The sequence below is a fragment of the Letharia columbiana genome (assembly GCF_014066305.1).
Source record: "Letharia columbiana isolate WasteWater2 chromosome Unknown xfSc0000018_s0, whole genome shotgun sequence".
Taxonomy (NCBI): Eukaryota; Fungi; Ascomycota; class Lecanoromycetes; order Lecanorales; family Parmeliaceae; genus Letharia; species Letharia columbiana.
Genome location: NW_023501155.1, coordinates 17,560 through 30,406, shown reverse-complemented (window position 1 = coordinate 30,406; position 12,847 = coordinate 17,560). Strand labels below are relative to the sequence as shown.

The window sequence follows — 12,847 nt, the reverse complement described above, 5'->3', positions numbered from 1 at the left end:
TCCACAAGCACTATCTTCAACATGGATTGCAATGCTTTCTAGAGCCTGAGTTCGGGTCCATTCCAGTTCGACCAAAGCCATGGACAGCAATGCGAGGAAACGGACGGCTGGGAGGCTGTCGATTCTTCCGATGATCACTACTGGGAGTATAGCTCAAAGTCTTCCTCAGACCACGACCCGAGAACCCTGCTGTGGAGCGTGCCGAGCTGGCGTGCTCGCTCTCGTTTCCAGATGCAGAATCTCGAGATTGGTGTCGTCCATTTTCGCGTCGCCAAACTTAGGCACCAAAATGCCAGCCAAGGTATACACGATGACTATCAGGATCTCCTCGAAGATTGCCATGAATGCTCGTACAAGAACATTTCCGTGGGTTGGGGAGAATGTCGAAATTGTCGAGAAGTATGCGAGGAGACTGAAGAGGATGCGAACACCGAGGAGTGGCAGCGCTACTATTAATGCTGATAGGACTCGCTTCTCCCCAGAGGGAAGGCCGTTGATTTGGCTTGCGCTCTTGGCAATGAGGAGGAAGAGGCAGATATAGATGATCAGGAAGATGATGAGGCCGGCTTTGATCAGTTTCTTTCCTGTGCTCTGTTCGGAAATTGAGCTGTCGGTCAAGTCGGAGCCACCAACAATGCAGATAATGAGCGCGATTGCGGCAGGGATCTGTAGAAGCTGGAGGAAGCGGCTGCGGTAGGATGTCGCAAACTGATGGACACCGAGTCTGCCGAATCTGGAGGAGAAAATTCAGTCTTGCTTTCCTCTAGACGGCTACGTTGACATCTCGAAGGATCGACTTACATCCTGCCTAGAATGGTATAAGATACCACAGTCTCGAATCGGCTCCGTTCCTGGATCGCACCTTCCGTTGGAACCCTTTTTGTGGTCTCATCGGTTCTGTTGCCATCCTGTGAGCCTCTGCTAGACAATCTCTGCTCCCAGGCATGACACTCACATCCTCTTCAACAACCCCAAACCTGCCAATAGCAGCGGACTTATCCCAACGCTGCCCAATATCGCGCTCCACTCCAGATCACTGACTTTGCTCGGCTTCTTCTCTGCTGCGATGCCTAGAGCAGCGCCAATGATCCGAATGAGGCAGAATATGGCGAGGTAGATCCAGCCTGATTGGCGATGTATACCATGGCGGAAGACGACGAAAAGCGTAAGGGATAGAAGAGGCAGGTAAATGGCCAATTCGGCGATGTCGAGGGATTCGGAAGGGGAGGGCATTGTGGAAGATGTTGGGCGCTGTCAAGGTACGTGGGCGTTATTGGTGGCTGTTTGTTTTGGTTTCGGTTTCGGTGATGTGAGCTGTTCTTGTGAGAAGGTCGAACGAATGCGAGGAAATCTGATTCTGTGAAACTCCTCCGTTTTGCGCGAGGGATGTCGAATATATATATCAGGAAGGGAAGCAGAAAGCAGATTTCCATCTGCACTGCCATTTTCCCCCGGCGCAACCTTGCCCCCATAAGTATCACACCTCGTAGCCATTACGTCTGGAGCGTCTGCCGCAAGCTTTGGAAGCATGTCGCTACAGCGAGAGAGACTGGTATTTATCTCATCTCCGTCAGCTTCGCGAGGTGCATCCCGGAAACAGCTTAGCGTAGGGCTGTGTCGCGCAGAAAGGCTTGGCGGTGCGCCGAGGATGAATCGGGTTAGCAGCGCGTTGCGTCGAAACGTTGCGGCGGTGCCGAAAGATGATGCATGGAAAAGTGAGAAGGAAACAAAATCTGATGTGATGGACTTGCCCTTTCTGATAGCCCCGTGGCTGGGGGGAGGGTGGAGGGACTGTGGCGGCTGCCATCTGGGCTGTTCTGTCGATGCATACATGCAGCATCCGGGGCACTGCGAGACTGACATCTCTCGAGAATGATGAATTGTTATAGCTGCCTGACACCTCCCCTTCCATTGGGTCTGAAGACTCAAAACGCTTACTATACGTGAGCGAGTATGAGCCCGGTTGCAAGACGTTATGAAGTTATCTACTTCTTCTTCTTTATTTTGTTTTTTTTTTTTAACGATATCTTAATGAAACCTTACTCTTCTACTCGCTCATCTTCAAATCATATTTAGATGATGTGGTGCTTCATGCCGGTAGCATAAGAACCCTGTGCATCTATCGTCCTTTTTCAATAGATTGAGCAAAAGCAAAGAAAGGCTCGGCCATTCGATAGCGAGGCTGTGCGTCAGGCATTTGCGTTTGTATTTCTGGATAGGAAACAGCTTCGCAGGATGGCCTTAGATGAGAGAGGTGTTCTGGGTTGAACACCAATGAGGCTATTGGGACCTTTTTTTCGAAAATGAGGGCGGCGGATCTGGTTTGGGGGAAGGAGATGCTGGGAATGGAGGCGTGGACGTTTACGACTTTCATACTCTTCTTTCTTTTTTATTTCTTTATTTGTTCATGTGTATGTGCTTGCTATCTTATAGCACCATATTCCCCTACCTACCAGTAGCAGCCGCTCTGGCTCGAGCTCGAGCTCCAGCTTTACATCTTCCCTTTTCGGTTTTCTGGGTCACCACGGCACGGCTACGCTCCGTGGGGGGTTTTTTTTCTCTTCTTCGTCTTCTTCTTCTTCTTCTTCTTCTTTCTCACAATCTATACTCGCCCACCTTTCCGGACTTGGATCGTTCGAGCCTCAACAAACACGGATAAAAAAAGTGGAACAATCGGATAATCAAATCGCTTTTCTAGGGTGTACTTATGAGCCATTCTGGCTACGCATCTTTCTTCCGGGGGATAATGCGGTAGGCGGATGGAGACGATCGTGCGTGGTGTGGTGTGGGGAGGGAAGAGGGAAGGGGGAAAGGGTGATGGATAGATGGATGAATGGATAGGATTAGGAATGTGTGGGAAGTGGATTCAAGAAAAGCGGCATCTGGGATCAAGCGGCAAGGGAAGAAGATACGGGAGATGGAAATGAGAACACGGTGGGTAGGAGGGAGGGTCAGCTTCAAGAAGACCCTGTTCCATCAGAGATGGTTGTTTGAAGTCTGCCATTTTGGGATGCTTGGTTTCGTACGACCTGCGTGTTGCGGTTTGTGGATGGATGGGTAGATGATGAGATGCTGCCTGGTTGATCAGTGTCGCATAGTTTACAGATATCTTTCCCTGTACTGGGGAATGCATTCTATTTGCCGAGGAGAGCAGAGCGGAGTGAGGCTGTTCTGGGTCCTGAGTGTGCTTTGAAGACGGGACTGAGCTGATTAGAGAAGGGGGAGGGGGTGCGAAAGTAGTTGGCACGTAAATGGAAGGTTCTGCGAGAGGGAGCCTGTGTGTGGATTCTTCGCTCATGTGCACGAATTCGTCGAGACCTTCAGATACGAGCGTCATCCGATTTCATACCCAACCCTATCATCATTTCTTTTACAATCTCAGACGACGACCACCCGGCACAAATCCAAGCCTTCGCGTACACGTCCCAAGAAGTCTTGAAAATCGAAGAAAGAAAACAGAAAATCAAGTCGGCGTCGGCGAAGGACAGCTCGAACACACAGCATACTCCCCACTCCCGTTCGTCAACGAGCACACATCATACGGCACCTGCGCCTCCTCGCACACATACTGGCAGCAGTGATCATACGGCGTCGGACACCCCGCAATGCTCAGCAGCCTGCCCGTGCACGTCGACGTCGGGAAGGGGAAGCTCGCCGGCGCCGTCGTGGCCGCGCTGCTGCTCAGCGTCGTCTTGGGCGGCGCGGTCGTCGTCGTCGTCGTCTTGGGGGCCGAGGTTGCCGTCGTCGTCTTCTTGGAAGGGGTGGCGGTCGTGGTCGGGTAGGAGCACTGCGAGCATTGGGCCAGGACGGTGCGGTTGTTGGGCGAGCAGACGTCGAAGGGGACTTGGGCTTCGGCGCAGATGAAGGCGCAGCAGGGGTCGGGGGCGGTGGGGCACGCGGAGATGGATTGCGGGGTGCAGGTTGAGGTGTCGAAGGTGCTGCTGCTGCTGGTTGTGGTGATGGGGGGCGGGGTGGTGGTTGTTAGGCAGCTGCAGGCGCTGGAGATGCGCTGGTGGGGCGGGTTAGTCAGGTGGGAGAGAGTGTATGAGGGGGGGTTGTATGTACGGAAGGGCCGCAGGTTGCGATGCCGCTTGGTGCGGTTTTGGTGCTGAGAAGGTGGTTAGTTGATGTCTCGAGGTGGTGGTGGAGGAAGAGATGAGCGTACGATGTTTTCAGGTACTGCTTGCAGAAGCTGGAAGAGGTGGATTCTTGATAGTGCTCGAGGGCTCTATAACAATTGTCTTGGTTGCATGTACCTGCCAGTGTGACTACTATGAGGCTGGCAACTGCCGTCAATATGAAGGTGACGTGCATTTTGGCTTGTCACAGGCTGTTGTAGTTGTAGCGTGTGCTTGCAGGTCTCGATCAATGCGGGTCCTGCAGGAGAAATATGGGAAGCCAATGCGACATGGCCATGGTTTTATACCTGCATCTATTACGCTTGGCAACGAGGGGAATATTTCGTGTAAGCTGCATGAAGCAAGCTGAGAAGCAGAAGCGAGAAGCGACTGCCCCTATTTTGGGAAACGATAGTTGATTGTTATGCGGGAGGTCCATTGGGCGTGGGGCTTGGGGCGTGAAAGATCATGGCTTCGAGGTTTGAGTTGTGAGCGGTCAGGAACTAGAAGGAGTAAGCTGCATATAAACGAGATCAGCTGCATAAACATGTGCAATAGTGCAGAAAATATTTCCTGATTGGGAGGGAAAGCGGGATGTTTTCGGTAACAGTAAGCGGAGTATGCGGGAGCTTGGGCACGCTTGGAGATCCTCGGGCATCTTCCTTGGAGGTGGGCTCTCCATAAGCTTACTCCATACTCCATAATCGAGCAAGCTGAAGCCCCGAGGTGTCAAGACTGGCGACCCTGGCCAAAGTTGCCTGACCACCACCAAAAAATCAATGCTAAGAGATGATGCTTCCGCAATGATGCCGGCGCATCGTACTCGATTCCTGCATAAAGAATTACGTAAATTTAAAAAAAAACATGATATGGAAAAGATATCGGCCTATTGTAAGCTTGGGTAAAGCTTACATTGCTGAGTGGAAAGAACCATACCAGGTAGTACAGGAGAAATGTAAGATCTTAGGACCAAGACTAGTGACACCAAAGGAGTAGAAAAAGAAGAAGTGGTGACACTGACGGAGAATTCACTGACGCCAGTCTCATCCTTGTCAGTACCGCTTCTACAACACTTGACACTGCCAGTCCCGATTCAACCTTCGCAAAAAGATACAGAATCTGGCCCTTGCTTGCATGGCGGCAGGAATACAGTCGTCTGGCCTGCTGATGTTTGCCCTTGGGCCTCCGTCCTGACGCTGCTTTGCGTCTGTGTTGCACAGGGCGGTGGGATTTTGATGTCGGGTAGAGTAAAATTCTTGGAATCGATGATGCTGACGGGCTGCCAGGTATCTTAAAGGTTCCTCTTCAAGCTTGAGATGAACAAGATGCGTGAAGAGAGGAACTGCCCTTTCAACGAACCTTAGAGAGCCCTAACCCTAACTTGAACTTTCCAGCACGCCCCACAGCACGAGACCGTGAGAGGGTCAATTGTGTTGGTAATGTGATAGGCTATGCCCAATACAATTAGGGCTAGGGCTATATATGAATGCTATGTAAATAGATCGCATACATAGATAGGTAGAACATAAGGAAAGAACTTCATGCAGTGGGCATGGGCCTGATATAAATGCAAAAAGTCGCTTGCCAAATCACTGGAGATTCGTCCCTTCGAGTCATCCGATTTCGGCTTGTGGCCCATAGTAAATCGGATCACTTCGGGGGATACATCTCAGCCTTCCAGGCGTGTTAATTCCACATATACGCCAAGTAAACTAATTACCCTGGCACACCATAGTTATAACTATATGGCTATTATTCATAACTATATTATCCATGACTACTATTGCTAATAGCTATATCACCTATAACTACTATTATTAATAACTATATTATCTATAACTACTATTATCTATAGCTATATTATTTATAACTATATTTATTTATAGCTATATAACTATAGTCTTTAGCTATATTATAACTAATAATTATAAGTCGTAGCTAATAATTATAAGCCGTTAAAATTAATACTTTCTCTTTATTTAGCTATTAAAAAGATAGAGATAATAGAGTAAATAATTAATATTACTCTTCGAAAAAATCTTTATAAAGAAAGTAGAGAAAGTAGAGAAATAACGTAAACTTTTAATACGGCTCTTTAATTTATTCTTCTAGAATACGTAATAACTCTTATATATAATAAGATTATTTTAAAAAAGTGAATTTAGACTTTATATAATATTGAACTTTCTTAATAGCGATCTTCTAATTAGTCGAATAGCTATATATTCTAAGTAGCCCCCTATATTATTTAAATAGCTTCTTATTTAGCGATTTAATAAGAATATTTATTACTATTTAAGCTATAAGTATATAGTCTATATTAACTACCTCGTTTTTAATTAATTAGCGAATATAATAATATTAAATATCGATATATTTAATCCTTTAGTAATACTCGAGATTCTTTATAAGATTAATAATTCTCTTATTATTATCGAGTAATATTATAGAACCTTTATCTAATACTCGAAAATAAACTTCTTATAGTTATCGTATAGTTTATACGATAATCTTATCTTCTTCTATTAAAGTTATATACTTAGCTTCTATAATAGATATAGCTACCTCTCGCTATTTTCGACTATATTATAAATATACTACTTATTTATATAGTAAGGCGAATTCGTAGATGAACTTACGATTCTTCTAGTTATTATCGTATACTAAATTCGCGAATTCTTTTAATATTTCTATTTCTTAATAGCGTAGTTCTAGAAATATAATATCTTATATATACTTAAATACTCGATTTACGGCGTTTATATAGCGGATAGTAAAGTTATAATAGAATTAACTAAGCTTTTCTATAACGAAGACTATATTAATTTATATACTAGTTATAAGAAATATAAGGCTTTCTATTTACTTCTAGTATTATAGCTAATTTATATATTCTTCTTCTAGTCGACCTAGTTAAATTAATTTATATCTATCGATAAGAGTATAAATAAAAGTCGCCTAGTTTATTAAATATTCTTTAAGTATCTTTTCGACGTACTATACTTATTTAATAATTAAGATATAGAATTTTTAATTATAGTAAATTTAAATATCGAGAATATAATTAACTAGGCTTATTTTAATAGCCTTAAATTCTTTATAAATTTAATACTTAATATAATTTATAATACTTTATAACTTAGCTTTAATAAGAATATTATTTATATAAAGTACTATAATAACTATTTCCTCTAGTAATACTCGAATAAAGATATAGCTATTAGCTATAATAACTATAAATTCTATTTTCTTAATAATATACTTGAATTTCTTATTTTAGATACGGGCTAATTACTTAAGATTATATAATTCTTTTTAAAGAAGTAGTATCTTATTTTTAGTACTAGTTACTAATAAATAGCCTAGTAATAAGATTATATAGATTTTCTTATAGAGGTCGCTATTAAGATAAGTATTATTAATATTTATTTATTCTATTAGAAGATTTATTATTATTATATATAATAGAAATAGATATAGAGAGTTAAATCGTAGAGTAGAGGTAAAGGTCTTATAAAAGTCGATATTTTCTACTTATGTAAACTCTCTAATAACGAGTCTAGCCTTAAATTTATTAATAATTTTATTACTATTATATTTAATCTTAAAAACTTATTTATATATAATTAGACGTTTATTAATTAATAGAGTAACGAGTCTTTAAATCCCTTTAATAATTAAGACAATGATTTTTTTAATAATAACTTACTTTTATTTACGGGTGTTTAATTTATAAATAGCTTTCTAATAGATAAGAAATTCGATTATAATATTTATAAGTTTAGTCTTATTCTTTATATCGAAGTTATTATAGAATTTATAAGGATTATAATCTAGCTTTTTAGTATAAGACTATTATATAAAGATAAGTAAAGGCCCATGAATTAAATTCATGAAGTTGGATTTTTCATTTTTCTAAGTCAAATGGAGTTGGATTTTTCTAAGTTAAATGGAATTTTAGCCCTAGCCCTAAGTTAAATCGAACTCTAATCGCTTGCTGTGCGTTTTTGACCTACTTTTACTACTACGAAATTAATAAAGAAGGTAAAAGCCCTAACCCTAAGTTAAATCGGACTCTACTTGCTTTCTATACAGTAAATGACCTACTTCTATCACTATAGATCGCTGATTAATTACGTCCTTATCTAAGGAAGAAGTATCTACTTAATAATCTTATTCTTAATATACCTCGTCGATCGAGTAAGTTGTTTTCTTAATAGATCGTCTAGGGCTATAATTAATAGGCCGATCTTGCTGATAACTCGACTTAAGATTATATATAATTAGCTATAAATAAAGATCTCGGAGTATAGATATAGGCCGATCTGCTATAATGATTAACTCTAAGACTTGTTAATCGTTATACTGAAGATTAATCGAATTAAGAATTAGATGCGTTAAAAGGGAGCATATAGATCGTTCGAATTAGGCGGAGCTAGAGGGATACGTAATATATAGTATCATTCACCGTTATATTCGCCTTTAAGAATATAGCAATCGAGTATCTTAGACCTAATATGCTTAACTTATAGACGTATCCCATTATATAAATCTATACGCTACTTTAAATTCCTTAGTAGTATTACTATATAATCCTATTTTAACTTTAAATAATAGAGTGAAAGCGAGGCCGGTTTGAAGGTATTTATTATTTTAGTAAGTAGGAGGAAGCTATCTTCCTTATTAACGACTTAATCTCTACTATTACAAACGATCTTAACTCTAGAAAACTTATCGAGGACTTAACTATTAAATCAAACGATATTCTTATTAAGGATATAAAGGATCACCCTAGACGTATAGAAATTAGCTATTCGATATAGGCTAAGGTTACTATAAATAGTATTAATTAGCTAAGTAATAAAGTCGTCTAATAATTACCCGGTAGATTAATCGACAGCTTCTTATCCTTCGAAGCTTGCTAAGATATTATTACTTATATCTAATAGCCTTTAGACGAATTCCTTTATATTAGTTCGACCTTAATTAATAAAATTAGAGTTTTAAAGCCTTATATTTTCTATTAGTTTAAAAATTTAAATATAGTTTTAAAGATAGAACGTCTTTAATATAGCTCGAGCGATATAATCTAATTTAGCACCCTTAATAATTAAAAGAATTTAACGAAAGTTATTGTAGAAATATATGACTATATTATTAAAAGAAGTGGGGTTCTTTCGAATATCTTAAAGCATACAATTAACGATCTCGATATTATAGCGGTTTTATATAGAGACTTCGTTCTAGAAAATAAGCTCGGTTATCTCTAATAACTAAGCTAAATTAGATCTTATCGATATATTATAATTAAACTAAGTAATAGTATTAAGGGGAATCTTAAAGCGAGAATAAGTAATAGTATTATCTTAAAGGAGAATAGAGGCGATATTAGATAAAGCCATAGTAATAGCTATCTTAGAGTTATTTTGTACTCTTCGCAATATAATATTCTAAAGTATAATTTTATCGATATTTTTATAGCTATTAAGAAAGAAGAGTTAGCTATTAAAATAAGAGATCGCGTTTTAAATAGCGTTAGTTATAGCGATTTAATTATTATTAAAACTCGCTTATATCTAATTCTAGATATTAATTCGATAGCTATATACTTCGCGTAAAAGTCGATTTTAATTATTAATATAATATTATTCGTAGTCTCGCTAAATCGCGAGTAGACTAAAGTTGATAGTAAGGCTGATATCCTTTATAGAGCTGGTGTTGTTTTTCTTTAAGCGGATTTGAATTAAATGAAGGTAGAAGTCTTCGACGACGGCTTGTTTATATTGCGTATCGTCTGATAGAGGAAGAGTATAATACTAAGTCTGAAGGATATAAATAAGATTATTAGATAATTTAAATAAAGAATAATAAGTGTTAGTTAAGAAATGTACGCAAAGTATAAGTAGAGAATCAAATTATTTATAGATAAAAAAAGGAAAAATATATCTAGCGCGAAAAGTTTTAATAGCTAAAAAAAGAATATCACATCAAAAAAAGTCGCGATATTTCAAAATCACCGTTAGCGCGGTAATCTTCTTATTCTATAACTTAAAGCACTTTAACTTATTAAAGAAATTATTAAGAAAAAATACATCTAGCGCGAAAAGTTTTAGTATATAAAAAAAGAAATACTATATTAAAAAAAAGTTGTAATATTTTAATATTATCGTTAGCGCGATAAGCTATTTATATTACGCTTAAAGTATTTCTATTTAATAAAGAAGAAATTACTTATATATCTTAATTTATAATTATTTTATAGATCTAGAGAGTTACCGAGCTTATATTATAGTAGAATTATTACGAAGAGACTCTATAAGACGTATCCTCCCTGCTAGGCCGCTGTTTCATTTAATACTTAATCTCATTCAGCGTTATCGTAAAGTAAGCCTTTTATTATATAGGTATTATAATAGAAAGAAAGAATATTATCGTCTACCGTGCGTAAGTCTTCGAAGAATATAGGATTTAATATGTTTAGGAGGAGGTATCGTAGATAGAAGAGTTTCTCAGCGTTCGGATTAATGTAATATATTCTTTTAATAATACTTCTACGCCTCTAACGTAGACTTTATTTAGATATACCTTACTTATTCTTTTTTTAGATATATTATATCGATAGATCGATATAGAAGAGATCTTCTACTTATCTTTTTTATCGACATTATTAATTTAGCTGAAAGAAGGCTATTAGCTTAGTCTAGCGTTTATATTCTATATTAATTATATAAAATAGATTATTATCGTTATTAAATATTACGCCTTATTAATTCGAGAGATAAATAAATAATCGTTCGATAGAAGGATTATGATTATATAATTTAAAGTCAAAAATCCTTTAATAGATTTCCGTAGAGCCTACTTACCGTGTATTTTAATACTCTTAAATCTCATCTATCTAGTCTAGCCCTATATCGTTTTAATCTATATCGCTCTTACGCTCTATTCGAAGACTAGCCCGATTACTACCCTTATAAATATACTTAAAGATATATTTATAGACTTTAACGTTAACGTAGATCTCTATATTAATATAAGCGTTATACTTAGTTAATAAATAGAGACTATAAAATATTATCTAGTAATTCTACTTGAATTTATCATCTAATATCTTAGTAAGCTTACGCCGACGATATATAAGATACTCGAAGTCTAATTTAAAGACGATATAATCGCTGAAGTCCTTCGGAAACTACTTGCTATATACGTTTTTATCTAAGTCTTAATAAGATGAAATAGTATCTATTCTGCTAGTAGTATATTAACTATAATTTTTATAGAGTATATATCTAATAACGATCGTATAGAGATTAGAAAATAGTCTTTAATTAGAGATCTTAATATTAATAGCGGCGTCGACCTTAGCGGCGCTAAAGAATCGATCTTTAGAGTATAAAATGATAAGGATATAGATATACGGTAGGCCTCGTTTTTAAAATTTAATGGTGTAGACATAGGTCGGAACTCGATTTATTACTCATAAAGTTAGTTAGAATTAAAACTAATCGATATTTTAATCAGCTATACTTCGCTTTTATAAGAGTAAAAAAAAAATTAAACGATATTATAGAGCTAATTAATAGAAATTACGATGTATAATAGATTAAATTATATTAGAAGCACTCTTAGAAACTACAATCTATACTAATCGCCTAACTAATATATCGTCTAAGGAGCTATTCTATTAAATGAGATAAGAGAGAGCTACTATACTATAATAAGAAATAAAAAGAATAAAAGTATATCTAATATCTTCCCCTTTAGAATATTATTTATAAGAGCCTTCAGCTTTAGTCTAAATACCCTAGCAATCAGATTAAGTCGATCAGTAGCGCGTTCGTCAAATAAAAGATTTTTGATAATCTCGGTCTATTTTGAGTTATAGATAAAAGTCGTAAAAGGTTCGGCTAATCGAACTTAGTAAATAGGATAATAGTATTCTAGTAGAGTTATTTTATAAACCGTAGGCCTCCTTAATAGAAGAAAGAGAGGACGATACGTTATTTATCAGCCTAATTATCTATAATAACTCTATTAGTATAAGTATCGACGACTACTTAATAGATATTAGCTTAAATAATCTTCTAATTCATCTTTAGTTAGTAAAGTTTATTACTTTTAATAGTTATATAGATATCGTAGACGAAATATTATAGTAGTCTATCGCAGTAAAGGAGGCGGTTGAACTTGCCGGGACGACTCTATATTATATATCTATGGGAAGTTAGCGATTGATAGAATAGAAGAAATGAATAAAATAGACCTATAATATAAGATAAGCGTTACTTATATAGAATTACCTTATTCGATAGTTTCTCTAACTTATGAAATAGCTTCGTTATTTCTACTTCGCTAAGTAAGAAGACTTCTATCTAATATATTACCTATATTGAGTATATTATTATACTATAACTATTTATCGAATAAAAAGATAAGAGGATAGCGTAGGGGTATATAGGCTGGATGCTAATATAAAATACTAAACCTCTTATTACTTTTAGCCTCTATTAATATATCTTTAGCCTTAGATATATCTAGTAAATTATCGATATCACCCTCTTAGGCGATAGCGATTTTATTTAAAATAAAACGATTATAGATATATGAATTATGATATTATAGATTCTTATGGAGTAGCTTATAGCCCCGTATATTCGAATTGGCCTTTAGCCTTTTAGATATCGATTTGAGGGCGTTAATATAGGGATTAATACTTCTAAGATTTATAG

General features: G+C 37.4%; 2 protein-coding genes across 2 annotated transcripts; both read right to left on the bottom strand.

The window, feature by feature from the left end:
- Positions 1–165: 165 nt before the first annotated feature.
- HO173_013039 (uncharacterized protein) lies at positions 166–1,233 on the bottom strand (the record flags this gene model as incomplete). The annotated part of the gene is made up of 3 exons (XM_037314868.1): positions 166–733; positions 802–897; positions 956–1,233. The coding sequence occupies 3 exons, from the start codon at positions 1,231–1,233 to the stop codon at positions 166–168; spliced, it is 942 nt and encodes a 313-aa protein (XP_037158248.1).
- Positions 1,234–3,581: 2,348 nt separating this feature from the next.
- HO173_013038 (uncharacterized protein) lies at positions 3,582–4,314 on the bottom strand (the record flags this gene model as incomplete). Its single annotated transcript, XM_037314867.1, has 4 exons — positions 3,582–4,009; positions 4,066–4,108; positions 4,166–4,182; positions 4,257–4,314. 4 exons carry the CDS (start codon positions 4,312–4,314, stop codon positions 3,582–3,584), a joined length of 546 nt encoding a protein of 181 aa, XP_037158247.1.
- Between the last annotated feature and the right edge of the window lie 8,533 nt (positions 4,315–12,847).